Consider the following 23,670-nt stretch of genomic DNA (forward strand, 5'->3'; position numbering starts at 1 on the left):
GCTAGCTTGCCCTGCGCTCTTCCTTCTGACTATGCTGTCTGTGTTGAGTGCTCAGTGGATCTGCGCTCGACAGTGCAGCCTAGGCGGAGTAGTCGAACGCAGATTCACTGAGCGCTCAACACAGACAGCATCGTCGGAAGGAAAGTTGATAAAATAAATTACAAATGTTGTATTGTTCGATACATATGCGTACCGAACCGAAAGCACTGTATCGAACGGTTCAATATCGATACGAATATCGTTGCACCCCTAATATATATATATATATATATATATATATATATATATATATATATATATATATATATATATATATATATATATACACACACACACACACACACACACACACACACATATGGCACTCCTGAGTAGGTCCCACATATCATATTGTTATGGCTTTAATGGCGTGTTATTCATTTTTACCGCCTGGCTTTCAAAGTCAAATGCAGATTGGAGGAAGAGTTGCCATTATTACTGTATTCTTCGCCTCTTTCTGTGTCAGCCTCTTGCTGTCCTTGGCTTCAGCGCTCCTTCTCTCCATCTTTTCCCTGTGGTTATAGATTAAATTTGATCAACAATGACCTTTTCTGCTTGGATTGTTTGCCTCTTTCCATGTTTGGCAAGTGGTCTAATGGGAGCATATCCATTGCCAGTGCGTGCAGGCATAATGGCACGCTATATTAGAGCCAGGCAAACCAGGCCTGGTTGGTTTGTAAAGGGTATTTTTGGGAATGAGTGGCACTCGTTCTGGTAACATGCCGTACTGTAAACCTGCCAGAACCAGAATCAAGAGGCTTTCAAGGATGAGCGATGATGAAAGGCGTTGGTTTTTTTTCTCACCCCTTTATAGTTTGTTTAATTTCACATGAGCGACTGCTGAGGGTTTCAGAAGGCATTGTCCGGGTCATTATTATGTTTGGAAAACACAACAGAAGGTTTTTGTCGGAGCCTGTTGTGCTAATTATCGCCTCGGTCATTTGTGATTCTCTCTCGTGAAATAAAACTGTGGGTTAAAATGCAGTGTTTCTGTGCCTGCAGGAGTACCAGTCTTGCAACACTCTGCCATGTCCCGACCTTAAAAAGACCACACCCTGGACCCCGTGGACGCCTGTCAACATCTCCGACAACGGCGGCCACTATGAGCAGCGTTTCCGCTACACTTGCAAAGCTCGCATCCCAGACCCGAGCCTGCTAGAAGTGGGCAGACAGAGGATCGAGATGCGCTACTGTTCCAGCGACGGATCCACTGGCTGCTCCACTGATGGTGAGTGCATAAGAGGGAAGAGACTTATGGTCTCTTTCCAGCTCTCTCAGCCTCTGGATGTTCCTGTTTTCCTGCTCCAACTGTCCTTCTGCAGCTGCGGGTTATTGTCCTCCTCGCTTCAAGTCAGTCCTTCTTTCTGTTTGGCTGTTGCTCTTTCTCTTCCTTTCTCGATGTCCTGGAAAAGTTATAGGAGCCCTATCTCGGTCAACTCTCGTGTTTACCATCCCGTCCTCCTCGCCTTTATCAGACATCAAGGCGTCAGATGTACTAATGAACTTCCAATCCAAAGCGATCAGCAGTTTACGACTAATTTCATCCACCACGCTCACATGCACAGAAACGCAAACAGACACACATGCACACAAGTTCATTTACAGCCTCACAAAGAAGCAGCAAACTGCGGCTCTTTATCCGTAATTCCAGCTATTCCCATTTGCTTAAGTCGCTGCACCACACGGTCTCAGTCAGCCACACCCCTGGCGAATTAAACGCTGTAAATGTTTGTACAAGCAGCCTGCTAATTGACGAGTTGTTTATGTTGTCCAAGAGAAGTATGCGTGTTAGAGAGGAGACATGCAGGATGGCATCGCACCACAGCAAAGCGATTCAGATACAGATGCAGCAGTTAAAGTTTGTTTATGGTGCCGCTCTCTGCCTCAGAGGGGAAAAAGCTGTTTTTAAAGGGCTTCAGAGTTAGCGCCCGGCTAAGCTGCGGCGGCCTCCCATCACGCTGGGTTCATCTGCGTCTCTGGGTGGTCTGTTGCTACCACCAATCACACGCCACACGCTGCGATAATCACTGAGGTTAGCCTTTTTGATCTCACCACCTCTTCCTTATTTCTGATTATTAATATCCGTCTTTCTTCCAGGCGCTAACAGTGGTACAAGTTGTTCTCCTCACACTTTGAAGCCAGCGCTTAAATGTTCCTGAAGGGTTTTAAATGAGCGCCGACAAGCACAGAGGAAAAACCTGACTGCAGACTCAAAGCTTTAAGAGGAGTGACAGCCACACATCTGAGACGTTAGAGAACAAAGGCTCGAGCTTTAATAGGTCTGTCTTGTTTCTGATTAGTGGGAGGAAGTAACCGACACAACGTGTTTCATTAGGGGTTGTCACCGGCAGCCCGACATCAGATTAGCTTCAGTGTTAATAACAATTGGAGAAAAAAAAAAGCAAGGCAGTGATTTCAGCAGTCACTTTTGGCAAAGTGTTAGTCTGTGCAGGATGCAAGCCGACTATAGGATCCAAGCAGGCAGATGGTAATACACCATATGAGCTGAGTAGTACTAGCTGTAAAAATGTAGCTGTTTTTTTGTTTTGGGTGGTTTTTTTCGCAGATATACCATCATGAAAATGATGGTATATCTGCGGAAAGCTGCCATTAGCTCAGCTTGTTAAAGTGGAAACTTTGTAGCAAGCAGGTTGCGTTTAAACCATTATTTTGCAGGGGAGGTTAGGATATCTGTGCTAATAGAGACAGACTTCATTATACGTACTGTGGCAAAGATTATCAACAGCCATGATTAGTTGTGAGGCTGTTGCACTTTACACTTCGCTTTAACTAGATAAGTAATTAACATCACTGCAGGCAATGTTTCTAGTCTCCTCAAAGCATAGCCTTGTGAATAACAGGGTGATTTAATATGGAATTGGTGAAATATGTGAAATGATTTTTTCTTTCTTTTTCATTTACTTTCTGCAAATGTTCTGTGAAGCAAATTTCCTTTCAACATCAGAACGGTTTAACTCAAATCTGTCTTTTTTCCCTCCTTTTTGAAAGAACTGAGTTACGCGTGTTTGAGCAAAAGGGAAAAAAGGTTTAAAAAAATACTTCAGTGTGCACTTTGAAACTTCTGTTTCAATTAGCTGCACTGAGTGAAGTGGAGATCTATTGAGGTGTGCGTGGCCCCTGTGTTCTCGTCCGCTCTGTCCCGTGTTGATTGTCCATCTCCGGTCTTCGGTATGATTCACTTCTCGGAGGAGTTTTAAGTCATAACTGTCGAAAAAGAGGACAGACTCCAGCGATCCACTTCTTCATTTCAGCCATTATCAAAGTTGCCATCCATCTGGAGAGCACTGGTGTGTGTATTTGTGGGTTTGCGTGGAGGCGGGTAATATGTGCGTTTGCCTTTTTCTTTTTCTTTTTCTTGGTGGGTGGATATGTGCACATTGTGAGTGTGTGTGTGTCTGTGTGTGCGTATGAGACACTTTCAATAAGCCCTCCTCCTCCTACTGTCCATCTCTCATGTGGTGCCAGATCCCCGGGGACAGCAGTTAACTTTTCTGACAGCAAGAGGCTATCATAAAGTAATTACTACCACAGCGCTGGTGTTTATTGATACTCAAAACTGGGGCAAAGGACAACGAGATCCCTCTGAGACAGCGGGACCCCGAAAAGAAATGGTGTGTCACTCAATAAAGATTTACTATTTGCATCAGGCAGCTTGCAATCGATTAGAGTTCAGCTCACATCACGCGCTTTACCTGTGAGAGCCAGTGTAAAAAGATTGCTCTATGAAGAGTGGCGGGAAAGTTATTTGAGACGGTAATCAATTAGTGCATAGGCCACAATAAACATGTTGCTGTTAATCCTTAGCAGAGGACATGTTGAGACACTTAAGGTGAGATAGTGCATCCAAGTACTGTTTTTTCTTCTTTTAAACTGCGCTTTGTCTCCTAGAAATTAATGCAATTTAGTCCATGGGTGACATAATACTTCCTTTGAATAATTGAACACAATATTTGTAACAATATTTGTAAAATAAAAAAATGTATTATTGTTATCATATTGAATCGGCCATGTGATAAATGTCTGCAATTGCAAAAGAAGTTTGTTTTTGTTTTTTTAAATAAGTTTTTCTCATACTCTGAGTCAGATATCTCCACTCCAGAGGAGTAAGTTTACTTTCCATTTTTATTCTTGTTTATATTTATCTGCATTTTGGAGTAGGGCTGCACGATTAATCGTTAGAAAATCGCGATCTCAATTCATACTTATGTGTGATCTAATTTCCAAATGATTTAAAATCCAACGATTTAAAAAAAAAAAGAAAAAAGACGATGACGATTGTACCACATTTTGATCCGGGACGTAATCTGCATGAAAACAAGCGCTCACTCTTCCTGCTCAACAAATGACAAGGGCGGAGCCTTATACCACGTGGTACAGAAGCTGGCTGCTAAAATTGGCAGGGAAAAAACAACGGAGAGCACGTCAGGGATGAGGAGAAAGTGACAGGAGAAAATCCGTCCCGGTCAACCACCCAAACATCAATAACGGGAACCTTATACAGCGCTTCCCTATACCCGTCGAACTCCCGCAGGCACAAAGAAATTACGGAGGCTATCACTTATCACCTGACCAAAGATATGGCTCCCATCAACACTGTGCAAAACGAGGGATTTAGGAAAATGATCAACACCCTAGACAAACGCTACACAGTGCCGTCCTGCAATGATTTTTCTATTGTTGCACTACCTGCTCTATACACGCAGCGTCGAGCAACGGTGGAGACGAAATTTCAAGCAGTACAACATTTTGCGGCAAGGACAAAATGTGAGACATTTGTTGTTTTTATGTTCAGTCTCAACTGTTACGAAGTTGATGTGCAGTTAATAAGTGCAATAAATATTTATACTGGAAAAGAAAATTGTGAGAGAATCGTGATCTCAATTCTAAGCCAAAAAATCGTGATTCTCATTTTATGCAAAATCGTGCAGCCCTATTTTGGAGGGTGTTTATTTTTACAGAAGGGTTTCTTCATGTATCATTCAGTACCTGGTTTAGAGAATGGTTTTTTTTTTCCTGGGGCCTTATTTTTTTTATAAAAACAAAATTTGTTGTTTTTTTCCCCTGTGGCTGTCAATAGTATCAGAATTATGAAGTGGTAAAAAAAGAAAACCCTCTCGTAGCTCAGCTGAATGTAGTCAAAGCTAACAGCGGTTAGCTAGAAGCTTCTAGTTTAGGGATGGGTATCGAAAACCGGTTCTTGTTGAGAACCGGTTCCCACTGTTTCAATTCCTTGGAATCGTTTGCCACTTTTAAAAACGATTCCCTTATCGATTCCAGTCGCCCCGAATGACGTCATCACGTTGAGTAGCGTCTTTTACCCAGTAGGAAACACTGCGCCTGAGCGGCACAAACGCTCAAAAGTTTGGTTACACTTTATGAGAAAGGATGACAACAGGGCAACGTGCAATACTTGCAAAGTAGAGATTTCATCAAAGGGAGGAAACACTACGAATATGCAAAAGCATTTGCTCAAAAAACACGCGATTGCTTTCAACGAATGTCGTGTTTTTGATCCGCTCCGGACTAGCGAAGCTCAACCCAGCAGCAGCGGTAGCGTTTCCACGTCCTCTCCCGTTAATACTGCAGGTAACTAATCAATTAGCATTGCATATTATGTTAGCGCGATTTACCTTATTACAAAACCTGCTATTACTGTGCGTTGCATTTAGATAACCATGATGAGAGAGACAGAGTCTGGCTGGCTCAGATGCTGGCAGTTCTCGCTGCAGTCTACCGGTAGCGTCTCCTTTCAGGCCAGGATAGACGAATGTCACCCAGCAGTGTCTAAGTTTGTGGTCAAAGGCTTGCACCCATTTGCCACAGCAGATGCCCCCGATTTCACTTTGGTAAGTGAATGTGTTTAATTGTAGGCAGGGACATTACTGGATATTCTTGTGTAATTGCTACAGAATAATTTATGTTAAACTTTGTTATTGCTACAGGAGAATATTTATTTTATTATTTTACATATACATTTTTTTCCTGGGGACCCTGTGACACCCCATTGAAGAGCCGTAGGCTGGATCTCTTAAGATCTCACTGTTGGGTTTGTAAGGCCATGTTACTCCTAAATTTCTATCTTGTTCAAAGAGAAGATATAAAACACAGTTCTAAGCTAATCGACTTTAGTGTTCTCCTTTTTAAAAAAAAAGAATCGATAAGAGAATCGATAAGGAATCGAATCGTTAAACAGAATCGAAAATGGAATCGGAATCGTTAAAATCTTATCAATACCCATCCCTATTCTAGTTTGCAGCTTTTAATCAGAAACTACCTCCTGCAGCCAAGTGTCGTCTGAAAACGCAGTTTTATTTGTAAATTAAGAATTCACAAATATATTGGAGCCACTTTTGGACCCCTTTTTGCCTTCAAGCCTCTTTCAGCTGCTCCCTGATTCAAACGGGGTCACCACAGCAGATGGATCCAAAGGTTGATTTTGTGGGTTTTTATGCCAGATACCCTCCCTGACACAACTCTCCCAGGGATTTGTGTGTCCTCCCAGTCTCAAAGCAGTGATCTTTCATATATTAGGTGAATGTGTTAACCATTATACTATGGAGCTGCTCATCCTTTTGCTTTCAGAATTCTGCCTTAACTCTCTGTGGGAAAAATAAAAAAAGATGCCAATCTCCCATCACGTCCCAAAGGTGCTCTAGGGGATTGAGATCTGGTGACTACGGAGGCTGAACTCACTGTCATGTTGAAGAAACCAGTTTGATTGGCTGATTACATACTTGCATTAAAAGGGCTCATGCCACCAAACAGTGCTGAGACCCATTCATAGAAAGAGCAAGCTGAAATCTGTCAGAAGTGTGAAATCTCCAAGGATGATGAGACGGATAACGTGCGTGGCAGCGTTCGGTCAGGACCATTTTGCAGTCTTTAACAGGATCAACCGTTAACGCCTGCTCGTGTTAACTGATGACCACAGATGTCAGTGCATTCATGCCATTTCGATGTGAAAAGGACTTAAGTCAACAAATTAGATTTCCAAACTGTTAAAGAATTAACATGTTGCTGTTACTGACTTAACAGCTTAAAACTGAATATAAATCCTTTTTAAAAAATGTATGTATCCACTTTTTCACACACTATATATAAACATTCTCTTTACACATATTTTTAAGTGAACTAACCTTTTCGTACTGCTAGGTATGTTCTTGTTTGGATATTCTCTTTTGAAGTCAGTGCATGAACATTTTCTCTCACTTGCCGCCTTGCTGTCACACTAATGTCACTTCCCTGCAATTTAATAAAAAGCCCACTTTTCCATGTTGTTTAAGATCTTCTCCGCCGCCCTCCTCCTGGGCACTGTGTTTGTACACTTGTGCATCACAGCCATCAGATATACCTGATTTGGATTATATTCAGACACATGGCAGATGTTATTGGCACACACCTGGAAGTGTTATCACGGACATACAGATAAGAAGAAATTAATCCCCTGTCAATACAGGGGGAATAAAACTGCTGCTGGAGCCAACCTAGCAGCTTCCTTCTGTCTTTGTTTCACTGTTGCCTCGTGATCGCTATCTGTCTTTATTACGAGAGACAAATTATGACTATATGATTTAACCAAGCATTTACAATGAGCTTTTATGTAACATACTGACTTGTTTCATATCAGTGATCGTAGCTTAATGATAGCGATGAGTTAATTACTTAAGATCTGTGGTGATTTAAAGACCTCTCTTGTCATGTACACCCATTTATTAGTCTCGTAGCTCTTGTAGTCATTTTCCTTCTTTTTCACATCTTACATGGCTGAATGAAAAGCCAAACATTTGATCAGTTGGATACATATAAGTGTTAAACATGAAGTTCTTTTTAATTTTTCAAAAGCAAAACATAAAATCTATAGATTTCCTCTCCTGTTCATACAGTATATCCTAATGTTTAGTGCATACACATACCTACACCCCTGCTTTTCATCTGCTTCTCTATGGATGGAAGCACACTGTAGAAGCCTTGCACAGTTGATGGTGTCACAGATATGCCCCCAAAACCTTTAGATACTGCTACAGTGCATGTCTCGTATTCCATTCCCAAATGGCATGTATGCACTTAAAAAATAATAACTTCATACCTCACAAATGACAACGCAGGAATTCTTAATTTTCCGAATCATTTGGTCCTTTTTTGCAGACATGAATTTTGCTTCCTGAAATGCTGTTTTGTCTGCTTGTGTGTCTGTTTGTTAAGCACTGTGCCAAAACTGCTTGGGGGAGAGGTGGGAAATTGGCAAAGGAAGAAAATTCAATGCAAATTCAAATCAAGGATGGCTTCCAGGATTGTTTTTTTCATAACAGCAGCTTGTGAACAACAACCACATCAGGCAATTGCATGGGGCCACAGGCTGTTAGAGGGTCAGCGAGGGCTCACACACTTTACCCCACTCGCCCATGAGCTAGCAGAGGATTTGCAGTGGCATCTAAAGGAGCCCCAGTTAGAGGTGTGTTCAAAAAAAACACCAGCTGTTTAATAATGTAAGCCTCCTCAGCTCTCTTTTTAATGTAACTTCAAATTTTTTAATGCGTGGAAACTATGTCTAGTAGTTTTCTTCTCTGCTCAGGTCCCCAAACTGTCGCAGGGCTAAAACACAGAGTGACAGACAACAGACGGCCTCGCATTCACAAACCTACAGTCAATTTAGCCCAACATGCATGTCTTCAGACTGCGAGAGGAGGCTGTAGTATCTGGAGAAGACCCACACAGACATATGGAAATAATGCAAATTCCACACAAAAAGGCCCCAGCCAGGTTTTGAGCCCAGGACCCTCCCGCTGCGAGGCAAAAGTGCCAACCACAGTGCCACTTCTATAATTAAAATTCAGTATCCGCAAGTAGCTGATCCATTTTTGGACAAAGGAGTAAAGCAATGCTATTGCATTCCAGTATACACTGCAAAAACTCAAAGGCTACCAAGTATATTTGTCTTATTTCTAGTCAAAATGATCTCATTGCACTTAAAATAAGACACAATAAGCTACAGAGCAACATTTCAGTAAGATATAGGAACTTTCAGTAAGAACAACACAGTGAATCTTGAAACTAGAGAATTTTTATGGCGTTATTTTTGTGCCACTATTCTGAGCGCACGAAAAAAAAAAAAAATTTGCAGCTGCAAGTGTTGCATTTTGAGGAGAAATTTATTTTGAGCGAAGAAAAGCTAAATTTGAGTGAACAAAATTCATTGCTGCGTGCAAAAAATGTATTTCAGTGTTTGCTATTATCCATACATACACACACACACACACAAAAGCAGCCCCTCACTCAGTTTTTGCATTTGCGCTTGCTCGCAATGTGTTGCTCGCGCTCTCAACATTTCTGCCCAAGCGTGCTCAACTCTTTCAGTACACCGTTATATTTGTGCACTAAAACCAGCCTATCACAGACTCGGATGCAAAAAATCTGATTGGCTGTTTTGGTCTCCAATCAGCTCGAAATGACTAAATGCAATATCCCAGAATCCATTTCGTCCAAAACTCAAACAAGGCAGTGGCGGAGGAACACAGAGTGGCGGAGCATGTTTAAGTTTGGTTGGGGTTTCTTTCCCACAACCAATAAAAATCCAGACAGAGCTGCTAACATTGCTCAAATATATGAGAAGGCATGCCCTCTTTGGTTTCATGTATGCTCCACAAATAGGGGTAGACAAAACCCAGCACGACACAACCTATGTGGAATTAATAAAGCTTGCTTGCATTCTTTCTTCTGTAATTCCTTACTGTGTTGCTTTTTTCTCAGATTTTTGAACAGACTGAAACCACAACACAACCCTTTAAGTCTTGCCAGATATCAGGCTGCTTGCCATTCAGGACTGTGACTGCACTCTCTGTGTTCGGGGGCGGTGTTTTTTTGTTCCGTCAATTATTCACCAATCAAGCAGCCACCTGTATTTGACATAAAACTGGAAATAACCCTCCCACTGTGGCAAGGATTGAAACCAGCTCGCTTTCTATCATTAGTCAGCTTAATGTAAAAGACTTCGTAGCTATTACTCGCTGTCTGTGCTGCCACAGGCCAGCCCACTGCACTTTTAATTTTAAATGACGGTTTCTGCGAAGCCATATGTCGATAAAACAGATATTCTTGTGCAATTCAATCTGTACATGTGGTGAATTGGTTAAAAGTTAGTCAGGCTGGTTTTATGTGACGCAGTGGTATAATCAAGCTAAAAAAAAAAGCTTTTAAGCTTGATTATACCACTGCTGCTTTAAATGTTTTATCATTTGCATCACACAAAGCCAGAGGCAGAGGCAAAAGAAAGTGCTGTAAAGATGAAAGAAGGTTGTGAGTTTGTAATTTTGCTAGCTTGTGCTGGTGAGTGATGGCTTCATTTTATCCCAGGGAGAAACGGTGGCTTGTCAGCAGCCTGATGTGTTTCACTTCAGCTGATCTGGTATCAAGGCCAGGGCCCTCTCATGGACGAGAGATTAGTTCTTGTGCACGGATGTCGTGAGCAGGCACTGAGTAGACACAAGACAGCGCTGAGGGACGACTCTGACGGATGACAACCAACCCAGTGTCCTTATTGTCTTTTTGGTATTTCTCTTGCTCTCTTCCTACACTCAATGCTCCCTTTTCATGTGGCTGTTACTCTGTCAAGCAAAAAGAGTAAAAGTAGTTGAGCCAACAACAGAGCGCACAGTTTAGTTAGAGACAAAGTTATACAACACATACATCTGGTACCTGAGAGGCCTGTTTCTATGGGAAACTGCTACAAAATAGTAAAAAAGATTGAATGCATTCCTTATTTTGCTGAATAAAGTAAGGACGTGAAGGTCTTCACAAAGGATGAGAGATGGAGAAAGAGTGCGACATCCTGAGAACCAACAATAATCTACAAAACAGCTGTTGTTTCAGCGAGGCGAGATCATTTGGAAGAATTGAATATTATTCATTGAGATAGAGAAATAAATGTATTTGGTGATTAGTCTCTAATGACCTATCATGTCAGAGTGGAATCCCTAAATAGGATTTAGGACAGGACCCTGGACACTGGTGGTGGTGAAGATGAAGGTGGAGGTTTGGATTGAGCTCTGAGTTTCTGGATGAGGTGGAAGGAAAATGACAGAGAGCGCAGATTTAAACCACGCAGAGTGGAAGCTGATTGGCTCAAAGAAGGCAGGCAAGAAGATGATTGGACTAGAGTAAAGACGTCAGTACTGAGATTGGCAGCGTGGGAAAGTGGTAGTAATGTAATGAAGAGACTAGCAGCAAAGAATCCAGGATGCAGGCAGATGAGTGACTACAGATCTTCTTTACTTAACTTGCACATAAGCTTCATATCTAATTCCATCCATCCATCTTCCATTTATCCAGTTTAGGATCCTGGAGGGGCGTAGGAGTGTGTCCCAGTTGTCATAGGTGGAGTACACCCTGGATAGGTCGCCAGTCTGTTGCAGGGGTAGCACAGAAATACAGGCAACCATTCACAGTCACATTCATGTCTATGACAAATTTAGATTTGCCAATATACCTGTCATTTCTGTGGACTGTGGGAGGAAGATGGAGTACCTGGTGAAAACCCACGCAAGCATGCAGAAAACACAGACTTTACACGAGCAGCATCGAGCAGCGATTAGACCTGTTACCTGTTGCAAGAAGGTTCAGGGTTCAGACTCAGAGGAGCTCTGTGAATATAGCAATGAAATGTTATAGATCCATTTTGGTCTTTCTTGACTTGATTAGAGTGCACTGGTGCACAGTTGTTAGTGCATAGAAACTGAAACTCAAGCCAGGAGGTTAAAAAAATAGACCTATGAGGCAATATTGTTTCAAGGCACATTTCTGTAGCACACAAATTGCTCAAGAACACTTGTATCTCGTTTTATTTGTTATAAACAAGCGCCTAAAAATAATCTGTGATTACTGTCAGCTTCTCTTGCTTTCTTATTAGCACCGTTTACGTGCATCGCATCTTTAAACTCAGTTTTTCAAAATCTTACGGTGTATCTATAGGTTATGGACTCGTGGTTTGCCAAACAGCAAATATTTGAATGCTTCTGAAAAGAATCCCTCTGAGGCTAACTGAGATTTGAATCGGTACACAAAGCTGAGCATCAGGAATTTTTAATAGCGAGTAATCAAAACCACGCAGCACATTAATGTCTAACCTCGTGTTGTGGATGAATCATCATAGGTGTTCTGTTGACTGAGAGAGCAGCCACACTGATCATTTTATTTTATTAAAGATAGAAGAATTTGGGTCATTTTTGATACCACAGTGTTTGTATGAGTTTGGGAATTGAAGAAGAGTTTAGTCCCAGCAATGGCTATTGACGTCCGACTTAATGGGCGGAGTTCCTTTGTTGGCGTGCAAGAACCTTATAGCACTACTCCAATCAGACCTTCATGTAGAGTCGGCAGACAGAAGCCATTCCACACTAAAAGGCATGTGAAAACCTGCTGGGGTTTACCAAAAGGCAGCTCTCAAACCATGCGAAGCAAGATCCTCTGCTCTGATTAAAGAAGGATTTAACTGTTCCGCCGCGATTCCATGTGTAGCGAAAACTATGCTCTTGTCATCACTTCATTAGTACCAGCTCAATAGTGGCAGCATCATGCTGTGGGAATCTGTAACAGTGACTGGGAGACTAGTCAGATGGAAAAATGGATGCAAAAAAAGATAAAAACCAAGCAAAAGTTTACATTCTAAATACCTAAAACCATGCGGAAACTCGGGAGCATCATCGGAAAATATTGTTGATTCGGCCAGTCAGAATCTGGACCAGAACTCAATGGTGCACTTCTAGAGAGACCTGAAATTGGCTGTGCACCAACACTCCCCATTCAGCAGGGACAGGCTTGAATGATTCTGCCAAGAAGAATGAGAGAAACTTTCTGTTCCAAGTGTGTAGTATCACTCCCAAGAAAACTTGAGGATGTTATTGCTGCCAAAGATGTTTTAACCATTCACTAAGTGAAGGGTTTGAATGCTTATGTAAATGAGGTATGTAAATACGAAAACCCCTCCAAAGGCCTGTGTTGCTTGTCATTGTGGAGTACTGTGTTCATTTTCTGTAATAAGTTGATCCATTTAAGGAAGAGGCTCTTCATTTGCATCGTGTGTCTCTACGGCAGCGAATGGCTTAAATTGTGACGCTCCCGTGTACTTTTTAAGTGATGTCGCCTTAGTTGCAAGATCCCGCCCTGTACGCCTGTCAGTCATGCCTCACCTAAGCACGTAACCCGTGCCCTCCTCCAGATTGCTGTCAGATGAAGTTCATAACCTAATTGGAATTAACTTGACACCAAATTTGCAGGGTAAGATTGGGATGCCAGTGACACGCTGCCTGTTTCACCTTCGGCCCCAGCGCTTTACAGAGCGGCACAAATTTTTGTGATTTAGAGTCAACAAAATTAGGAAGCCAGAGTAAGCGGTTAAAAAAAACACCACCTGTCAGAATTTCTTTTTTTAAAAATCACTTTTTTTTACTTTTTGGCAGAAAGCCACTACAACATGTCTGCATGAAATCATGGCTCTAAGCTCTTAAAAACATCGTACCCGAAGGTTTTGACAATGCCGTCTAAACAGTTTTCAACAATAAAGCTTAACAACAAAAGAAAAGTTTTTGGGTGCTCACATTCAGGCTCAGTGATGGGCTTTTCTTTGCCGGTGTTCTCTGACATTGATTCACTTTCAGCTTTATTTCCCTTTTTTTTTTATCTGGTCTGACTGCTACCTCAGAAAGCCAGGCAAATTATCAGGGAGAAGGATCTTTCTTTGATGGTAGCAAGTTTCCTCAGTGCAGGTAAAGAAATAAGTTTCCTCTTACACTGTTTGTTGGCCATCATAGAGAGTTGCATTGGCTGTGTTTTTAGTTTTTTAAAATACAACAACCATGTGCTTGATGTCCACCAGAACAGCCAGCAGAACCAGCTGAACATTTGTGTTTCTCGTGATTGTATTGGCAGGAGTGATAAATGGAAAGAGCTGGCCTTGAGTTTCTTTTCCTCATATGTGCTCCTTCTGCTGTATTCAAAACAGAAATCTGGTCAAGAGAGCTAGAACACCAACTGTGAGACTATGTTCGTCAGTAGACGATTTATATAGAACATAAAAAGGTAAATTATGTATAAGATGTATATTTCATATATGTACCGGTGTGTGTTGGACACAGGGCTGCCTGCTGTCACTTATACTTGGAGCATGGAGGACAGTTTATCTCAGGATTTCTTCTCTACTTTTTGCAAGTCCCGTGGGTCTTTTGGCTTCAACAAGCCACGACCTCCAGCTTGCTTGTGTTTTGCAGCTGAATTTGAAAGGGTTGGGACGTACATTTGCACCTCCAAGTCTGAAACCATGGCTCTTAGTTGGAAAAGGAATGGATCAGGAGTGAGTTGCTGACCCATGTGGAGGAGTTTTAGTATCTTGAGGTCTAGGGAAATGGATTGGTGTGGCGTCTTCTGTGATTTTGATGCTGTACCTTTTTGTTTTGGTGGCCAAAAGAATGAGCTTGCTGATACACATGATGGAAATAAGTTGTCTGGGTTCGATCTTAGAGATAATTTGAGGAGCTCAATTACTCAGGAGGAACTAGGATATCTTCTGGGTACCTCCTACGTGGGATGTTCGGGCATGTGCTGCCAGAAGGACACTGCAGGACAGATCCAGGACACACTCAGCTCACTTGGGAATGCCTTGGTATCCTGAAGAAGCTAAAAGGGATGGATGGATGGATGGATGCATGGATGGATGCATGCATGGATGGATGGATGGTTGTTTTCCAAAGTCTGCCATAGAGTTACAGACTTCAGGTTTTTCACCTTCCAACAAGGTGTTTATTTCAGTTAATTGTTTTCATAGTATAAAAGTGAAACCTGAAACCTGCATACTGAAGAAAAGTTGTAGTTACCCTAATCTTCTTGTCATAGTTGTTTTATTGTTGCACTTTGAGACAGACAATTGCCAGCACTCTCCTTGATGGTACATTCAAAGACAAATTGTCAGTCAAAAGCTGCAAATCTTATGATTCAATGCAGAGCTTTCTTGTCAGAAAATCAAAGCCTCAGAAAAAAAGACAAAAACACGCATGGGCACTGTGAAATGCACAAGGTTGGTTGTTAGTGTGGTTCAAATTTTGGATTTCAAACGTTGGCAGGGATGAAAACTAAATACGATATGAAGTTAATGGCGCTGAAATTCAGCCATAAAGTTTAACCTCCTGGAAATCCCTTTAAACGTTAAACCCTGCAAACACTACAAAGTAAATAAATGTGGTTTATACATGCTGGAGGTCGAATAATGTGCTTTTAGTCCTTGTATCCTTGTAAGCCTAAATATTACAGAGCGTGAATAAAACCTCCTCAGTCCGATAAATCAGTCTGTAATCAAACCTGGAAGTAGGGATGACAGTATTTCAGCAGAGGACACCGCTCTCTGAAGGTGCAAGTTGGGTCTTTAATCCTCCTCATAAAAACATGGCAAACTCCCCGGATTCAACTTAGGTGAATTCCAGAAACATCCCGTTCTAGTACATTCAGTAATCCGTCTACTTATTTCAAGTTAGCATTTAAATCCATGTTCTTCTGTGTGTGTGTGTTTCTGAACTTGTGCACTCGTTCCTCGCGCTCTTCAAGAGTGGGTTTTTTAATTGCACTTTTACAAACCTTTAATTGCCTCTTCCTTGAGAGTGTTCCTCTAGGGGGTTTCTGGGTCAGTCATCGCCCGGCAGACGTCAGGACAGCACAGGTAAAACGGCCACGTTGTGCCGCTGCAAACAGCCCGAGCCCCTAATTTTATGGTTTTACAACTCGTACCATATGTACGAATGGCCATACATTTCTAAACACTTGCAGGCACACACACATTGAAAGAAATGGGTCCCTCCTCAGGGACACATTGCTGATCTGATATGGAAAGTAAAGGCGGAGGGGGAGGAAGAGTAATAGGGAGTAAATGTGCAGTTCAGAATCTAGGACAAGCTGGAACAAGCACTTCTCCTCTCCTCTTTTCTCCCAGTGTGGTCTTGGTTTACTCTGGTGCTGATAAAACTTGACAGTTCATCTCTCTTCTCTACTGAAAGTTTCTTTTTTTCAAATGTTTTCCACCTGTTTGCCTCTCACATCTGTCTATCTTGAAGCCGAGTTGTCTTTTTAGTTTGCAGATGTCATCTCAGCTCCATCTCTGTCTTAACAGTTGACTGTATGGTGCATTCGATTGCACGGCGTTGCGTGTTTGCGCGGCCTCGCAATTTTTTTTCTTTTTTTACAAATCCACCATTGCTCTTTTTCGCAGCATCCATAATCCCACACACACATAACTTCGCCAGTTTGTTTACAGTGCAATTTGCCTTTGAGCTGGGTGTGAGGTTCAGCGAGGGGAGGAGGGAACTCTTTTTTTATGTCCTAGTTTCTTTGCGGTGGGGACTATTGGATGTTGCACTGTGTCCTTCCTAGCTTTGGCTCAGCCTAGCCTGTCAGGAGAGTGAGGATTAATTCTCTACGGCTGTGTGTGGTTCTTGTGATGATCGATAGATCCAGTCGCTACCTATTTGATAAGGAGGGCACCAAGCTGTTTGTTTTGGCGACAGGAGGGCAGCTCCTGTGAAGTAGCGTTAACAATATGCACAGTACATCAGAGCAGCCCCCGGCAAGAAGCTTAAACAAGCAAAGGGAGCAAAGTGCAGTGTGTGTATATATACTGTATTGTGGGTTACACACAATCCAAGGCTGTGTTTGCACATACTTGTATTGTATGTGTGTCTTGACTGCAGCGCTCTTGTAATGTGTGCCTACATATTTGCACATATGAGAAGCATTAATGTGAAGCAGTCCATCTCCCTTGGTGCAGTGGTCCAGTCTACCGGGCTACTGAAGGCTGATAAAGAGTATGGGTCATACTGCCAGGTGGGACTGTCCATGCCACTTCCTGCTCAGAATCGATAAAGAGCTGGGGGCCTTGAGCCCTCGACGGGCCTGTCAGCACTCACACCATCTTGACGCCAGGGTGAGTCAGCCTGTGCACCGCCAAGGTCAGCCGTAGTTATGAAGAGGTTGAGGATTTGCACTAAGTAAACACACTCTCTTCTCCCTGAGAATACAAAGCAGTCGCGCCATGATAACTGTCAGTGAAAAGAGCAATGCTGACAAAACAGCAAGGCCAGGCTGGAGGACGGAGAGATAGCAGCAAGACAAAAGGTAGGAGGAGGTTAATAGCAAAGGAAGTAAGAGAGAAAGAGAAGGTTACAGAAAGGCCGTCTGCAAAATAGATGAGATAATAATAATTAAGAAAAATCAAAAGATTAAGAGGAGAATCAGACACAAAAGGAAGGTTTCACGCTTGAATTGCTAAGATTCGTGATCCAGATGTGCATCTGCGGTCTGTGTGAAAAGCCCTAATACGCTCTCCTCGCGCTCATTTAAATGCAAGAGCAAAACGAGACGGAGCACAGAATGATGCCGGTGCAGGCACTGAATGAAGATTTGCATTATTATCTGAAAAAAAAGTAATATAAAAATCACAGCACAGTTTTCTGAAGGAGTGAATCATCAAAAGAGCGCTCGGTCAGTGACTGTAGTTCCATCGGATGTTTGAGTGATTATCGTTCAGTCGAACAGACGAATTTGCTCTTTTCATTCAAAAATGCCAAAAGCTTTCTCTCTCCACTCATTCTGCTCATTCTCTCAGAGCAAGGAGCTGATTAATGCGCGCGGTAATTACAGTTTAGTAGAAATTAGGGTTTCATATTTCATTAGGAATCATCTATTCGACTCATTCCAGATGAGAGTACACAGAGTAGTCAAGTGATGTTGTTTGATGAGCGAGCGTGTTCGCGTGTTGACGGGGCGCATGCTGCTCTCGCTGAATCCATCTTTAAAGAGAAGATTAAAATCATGGGTTATGTTGTGTAGCTGATTTCTGGTGGCATGTGCGTTTGTAGAGGTTTAAAAGTTTCATTGCTCAGAGTCATGCTAGGAGTTTTGTGTGGCACACACTGACTTTGCACATCCCGATTATAGCAGGTGGAGTGTTTACGGTGGTCATCGTGTTAGTATTGCAAGTTACCATTTTCCAATTAGCTTTAGCAATGAGTGAGGACCCTGACAGCCGTTGGTTTTACAGATATTGGATCATAAACCAGAGGGTTACATACTGATGCAGTTGGTGACAACCTTTTGGCACCTGAGTCTTACTTTCTGATTTATGACTTACCTTTTTCAACCAAAGTCCCAATAAGAAGACAACTACACACAACTTCCAGCACTTTCTGTGCACCTGTCATAAAAGTAAACAAATAAGAAATACTTTAAAATAAGTCAAAAGTTTCAAACTAATAAATACGTGTCATTTATTAGACAAACAACTAATTGAATTCACATTTTTTTATGCCTAGACGTGAGTCGCCACGCTGGACTTCCCTAAGAACTCAGAAATTAATCAAGCATAGCATTCAAACACTAAAACTAATTTTTCTCTTCAGGGATGCAAGGAAATAACTGTGATTTGGCATCTTAATAAAATAAAAAATCATAATGTGCTTTAATGTGTTTCTGTTTCTTTTATAAATTAGTGCATTTGAAAAGTCATGGATAAGAACAAATTTTGGATTTTAGCATTACAAATATTACTTCAGTTTAAGAGCTTGCACATAACGGTGGATTAACCATGATAAAAAAAACAAAAACATTTTGGTAATTACCAATACTGTTGATTTAAAGCGACTACAACACCTAATACGTTGTACCTAATTGCATTGTATGTGTAGAGAAATACTGGAGACTGTATGTTAAAGATGAAAAGTGATGCTAATATCAAAGTGCCTTAAATCTGCAATCTTTCTTATGACCGTCTCCTTTGGCTGCACAAACAAGACAAATTGGATCCAAATCTATGGAGAATCACTACTTCTCACTTCATTTATGACCTCAGTAAAACTTTTTAGTTCGTGATTTTAATTGCTAGTTTCCCTATCTGTTAGAGCATGATGTCTATTTGTAAATGATGGTGTCATGTAGAGTAAAACAGACAATAAATCAGAGTAGGACTAACAACTAACTGTTTTACTGCTGCTTTACTTTCAGATACAGCCTTCTGGTCTGGTTTAAAATCACCAAAATCACAGATTTGAGTCTTCCAAACAGGACATCACAGGCTAATTGATGACATCATATAGAGTTGGCATCATAAGAACTATAATTAATAATCATCCTTCAGGTAGAGCTGGGCGATATGAGATTTTTTCATATCACGATATGTTTTTTTCATTTCAGTCGATAACGATATCTATCACGATATAAGCCAAATAACTATATTTGTAAGATTTAAATGTGCCGTTGCTCACAAGTAAAATGTGAAATAATCAGCAGCTTGTTTTTATTTAAATATTTATTTCCCATAATAAGTTCAACAGGGTAGATGTACTTAAGGAACATGAGACTTTTTCAGATAAATAAAGGCAAATATTGCAAACCACACAAAAGGCAGCCGCTAAAGCGTTTAAGTTTCAAAATAGAACAAACAAAACAGACTAAATTGTCAATTCCACTTAGAAACAAAGTATTAATTCTAAAAATAAATCTTAGTTTGTTTTACAGAAGAACAGACAAAACTGACTAACTTTTTTCAATATCAAATAAACTGAGAACTAAAAGGAAATTCTCAATCTCTCCTTGTTGTATAGCTGAGCTTTTCAAACAGTTTTAACAGTTACTTTAGTCTGACAAAAGCCGAATGACGAATTAGCGCTTCCAGTCAGAGACTGAGGCTACGTCCACACGTACACGGGTATTTTTGAAAACGGAGATTTTCCGTTTTCGTTTTAAAAAATAATCCCGTCCACACATAAAGGCAGAAATGAAGGAAAACGCTGCTATGAACATGCCAAAGCAGCAGGTGGCGCTAGATTCCTAACCGTGCAGAAATGTTGGCCAATCAGAAGTCTAGAAGCCTCGGTGGGAAAAAGTAAACAAAGCTGGGGCATAGAAGCAGAACCGAGTCGTATGTGTGGAGGGACAGTAACTGTGTGTATATGTAAGCATTTAAACACTGCAGAGAGTAGAATTAACAGTAACAGTATTGTAGAAATTCATTTCACCGAAACAATAACGCGGCGCACAGTGTGACGCATGCACCAGTTTATTGTATTTCCAGACTTGCTTTCGGCACAATTTACAGTGCACGCTACTCTGTTTTTTGTCAGACTTGAAATAGCCGAAATACCTTCACACTACGGAACTTCTATGGCTCTTCCGTTTGACAATCTCTCCGGCATTGGAACCATCATCTGTTTTCTCTTCGGTCACGCTCGGTTGATTTTTCTAGTCGGCACACTCATTTCCTCCATTACGCGCTGGCTCCATTACCCGCTGGCTGCTTCCCAAACAAACACACGTGCGGCTTGGCACTTGTGCTGTAAGTAACAAGTCACGCGACGTGACGCTGCGGCTGTGATTGGTTCGGCTCTGCGCTACTTAATTTGGATTGGCTGACCTTTTTTTTTTTTTTTTTTGAGGACAAGAGCAGCGAGGTCTATCGGGATAGCTTAATTTCTCTATCGAGTAAAAGTTATATCGCGATACATATCGTTATCGTTCTATCGCCCAGCTCTACCTTCAGGTATCAGCAAATCTGTTTGCTCAGATTTGGGGGACTAACCTACCCAAAAAAAAAAGATACCAGCATTCCTGGATCCATGCTACCTGCATTACTCAAACACATTAGTGGGAATGGATAAACTGGCATCTGTGCTCCTGACTCATTGTTTGAGACAGCACACTAAGACTGACAGCCTTTAGAAGCTCCTATCATTTGATGAAATCCCTCAAATTGCTTTACAGCAGAAAGTCATTGAAAAACACCACAAGCCAGGAAGTGGTCCAGACTCTTTCAGCACAAATTGAGCTAAAGCTTGTAGCTCCCAACTCTAATAGTAAAGGCACATACACTGTTGTCAAGAGTGGTTATTGACTCTCTGCCCGCTTATTGCTGTTGAAAATAGATGCGCACATTGATGCTAGTAAGTGAGAACAGCCATCTGCTTTCTTCCTGCAAACAGCAGTGCTCATTAATGAGAAACACTAACAATACCACAATTTTAGATACTGATGAGAGTTTTGTCACACTTGCATGTGTTGTTTAGGAGAAGTGCTTCGTCTGGGGAGGATCTCAAGCCACACGGTAAACGGTGCCTGGTCATCCTGGAGTTCCTGGTCTCAGTGCAGCAGAGACTGCAGCCGGGGAATCCGAAGCAGAAAGAGGACCTGCAGTAACCCAGAGCCCCGTTATGGAGGTCAGACCTGCTTGGGGCCGGCACAGGAGTACCAAGAGTGTAACATTACCCCTTGTCCAGGTAAGAAATCCACAAACATATTCTGTACAGTTAAATACATGAGAGGATTTCAGTTAATTTTATAGTAACAAAGGCATGCATCGATTTAAAAAAAGAAAAAAGACTTTCAGTCACACATTTAAACACACACTCCTCCACACGATACTCGGGCTTCGGCTTTTTTGTTGTGGTCGGGTTTTTCGTGTGATTAATGTATAAGAAGTGCAAAGACAAAATCACTGACCAAATTATCAGGAACCACAAAAGAAATCAGTTGCAGATAAGAGGTGTGACGAAGACCTCAATTTACGCCAAGAATCAAAGAGACAATCCCTGTGGCGCTCCACTGTGTAATTACATTCCTGGGTAATTATGCTGCCAGCTATGGGAGGCCTTATTTTGTTGTGAAAAGCCCTGAGACAATGCATTTTCAACACTCCTCTAGTGGAAGACGGCAAGAGGAAGCTTTCTAATTAAAAGAATACTCTGTCTGACAAGGAAAGTAAGCTGTTTAAATGGAAATCCACTGCTTAGTTTGGCATAAAGCACACCTGGTATCCTGCAAAGGCGGTAAGCAGACAAGCAGGACGTTGTCTTGGATGATTATTAATCAAGCCCCCCTGGAGAACGGCTTTGCTATCTTGCTAAAAGCCCGGATCGGCGCATCGTCTTCTACACCCGCGATCTGTCTTCATAACTGCTGCCAGGCTGCAAGCAAGCGAAAGAGACAAGAGAGTGAATGGCCATCTATACTATTTTTACAGCCTGTTAATTCATTCAGTGAAAGCAGACACCATTCAGCTCCTCAACAGCTTGACCATTCTCGCTAATAGGGTAAGCTGTTATCAGCTGCGAGCTCAGATGAGGACTTTGGATGGATCTCAGAGAATCTGATTTGGTTTCTCCTGGAGGAAGGTTGCCACAGGTGCTCGGCCCTTGAGTGAAACGTTGGGTGAATGTGCTTTGATTTTCCTGCACTGTGTTAATACATGTAGTACACTTTTTTCTGGGACGTTGACTGGAATAATACCACAGCTACAACATGTTGATGAACAGCTCTGCGCTCCTGTCCCCCAAAGGAAACGACTTGAGCAGCAATGAATACTAATGCACACTCAATTAGCACCCCTCTCAAAGTGAGATATTATTTCGAGGTATCCAAGCCAGGCTGGAAGAGCAACTTTAATCCTCCTTTGGTTAGTTTGCTGTGAAGGAGCAGAGGAGACGGGGGGTAAAGCGCAATGCCTACAATCCATCTGCTTTGGAAACAAATGAATCCAGGTTTTTCTTGAGTCTGCACCCGAGATGAGACGATCCGTCATCGAGGGCCAGGGATCGACTTATGTGTCACTCTGTGATAGAGAAATTACACCGAGATGACAAAAAGCATCGGCAACTTCAATTACCTGCACAGCGCTGCCAGCCATCTCCAAGTCTTTAAAAGCAATCGAAAAGGGGATTTCTCTCTGCTACAATGAAGTGAGGTTTTATCCAGATGACTGGCAAAGGATATTTGCGTCTGCTGTGATTCATGTGTAAAGATTACACCATTTTTATTGCTCTCTTTATTCCTCTCCTTTTATTTCTCCCTCTCTTCGTTCTCTCCATTCATCCACCTATTTATGCAGCACGTCTTCTCTGATAGCCTGAATATTCATGTCTTTTAAATGTCTGTTGTTTGGCTTGGCATCACACGAAGAGAGAAGCCATGCAGCGGACTGTGATGCTTCATTTATCTTTATTAATCACAGGAGAGAGTGTTATTCCAACGGTTTAGGGAGGTCAGGCCTTTGCTGTAACAGCTGGGTGAAGCCCAGCTTCTTTCAGTTCAAGACACAAGCACATGTTCTCCGTGCCTCGTACGTGTGTATCAATCATTGGTGTTTCAAAATGGATTAGAGTGACTTCAATTGAAACTGTCTGTTGTAAAGGACTCGGAGATATGAAAACCCTCATTTTTAGCAACCGTTTTATTAGAAAACCAGAAACAGCAGAATTTAGTGACTCTTTCCTGCTGCCTTTATAATATCACCTCACATTTATATTAAAAATGTGCCACTGATATCCCCGGTTTAGTGGACGGCAGCTGGTCATGCTGGTCTTCGTGGTCCAAGTGCTCAGTGACGTGTGGAGGGGGTCACTACATGAGAACACGAACCTGCAGCAACCCCCTGCCAGCCTACGGTGGGGACATCTGCCTGGGTCTTCACACTGAGGAGGCACTGTGCAACACGCAGCCTTGTCCAGGTACTCACACACACACCTTAAAGATAAGCAGCTACACAGGCTCATTGTTTATTTTCTTTAGTTTCTTTGAGCCCCTCAGAGGGCACCC

The 23,670-nt window shown here is 41.9% G+C and overlaps 1 protein-coding gene across 1 annotated transcript in view; it reads left to right on the top strand.

Annotated features, from left to right (window-relative positions):
- The window catches only part of sema5a (sema domain, seven thrombospondin repeats (type 1 and type 1-like), transmembrane domain (TM) and short cytoplasmic domain, (semaphorin) 5A), a 171,774-nt gene that overhangs the window by 137,979 nt on the left and 10,125 nt on the right, over window positions 1-23,670 (top strand). Inside the window, exons 16-18 of the mRNA XM_085362966.1 lie at window positions 1,042-1,267; window positions 21,147-21,356; window positions 23,412-23,582. Of these exons, the coding sequence (XP_085219092.1) occupies window positions 1,042-1,267; window positions 21,147-21,356; window positions 23,412-23,582 (607 nt within the window). The remainder of the gene's footprint in view (window positions 1-1,041; window positions 1,268-21,146; window positions 21,357-23,411; window positions 23,583-23,670) is intronic.

This window comes from Diplotaxodon limnothrissa, linkage group LG9, assembly GCF_057381915.1.
Source record: "Diplotaxodon limnothrissa isolate DT_005_m linkage group LG9, D_limnothrissa_male_GT1.1, whole genome shotgun sequence".
Lineage (NCBI taxonomy): Eukaryota > Metazoa > Chordata > Actinopteri > Cichliformes > Cichlidae > Diplotaxodon > Diplotaxodon limnothrissa.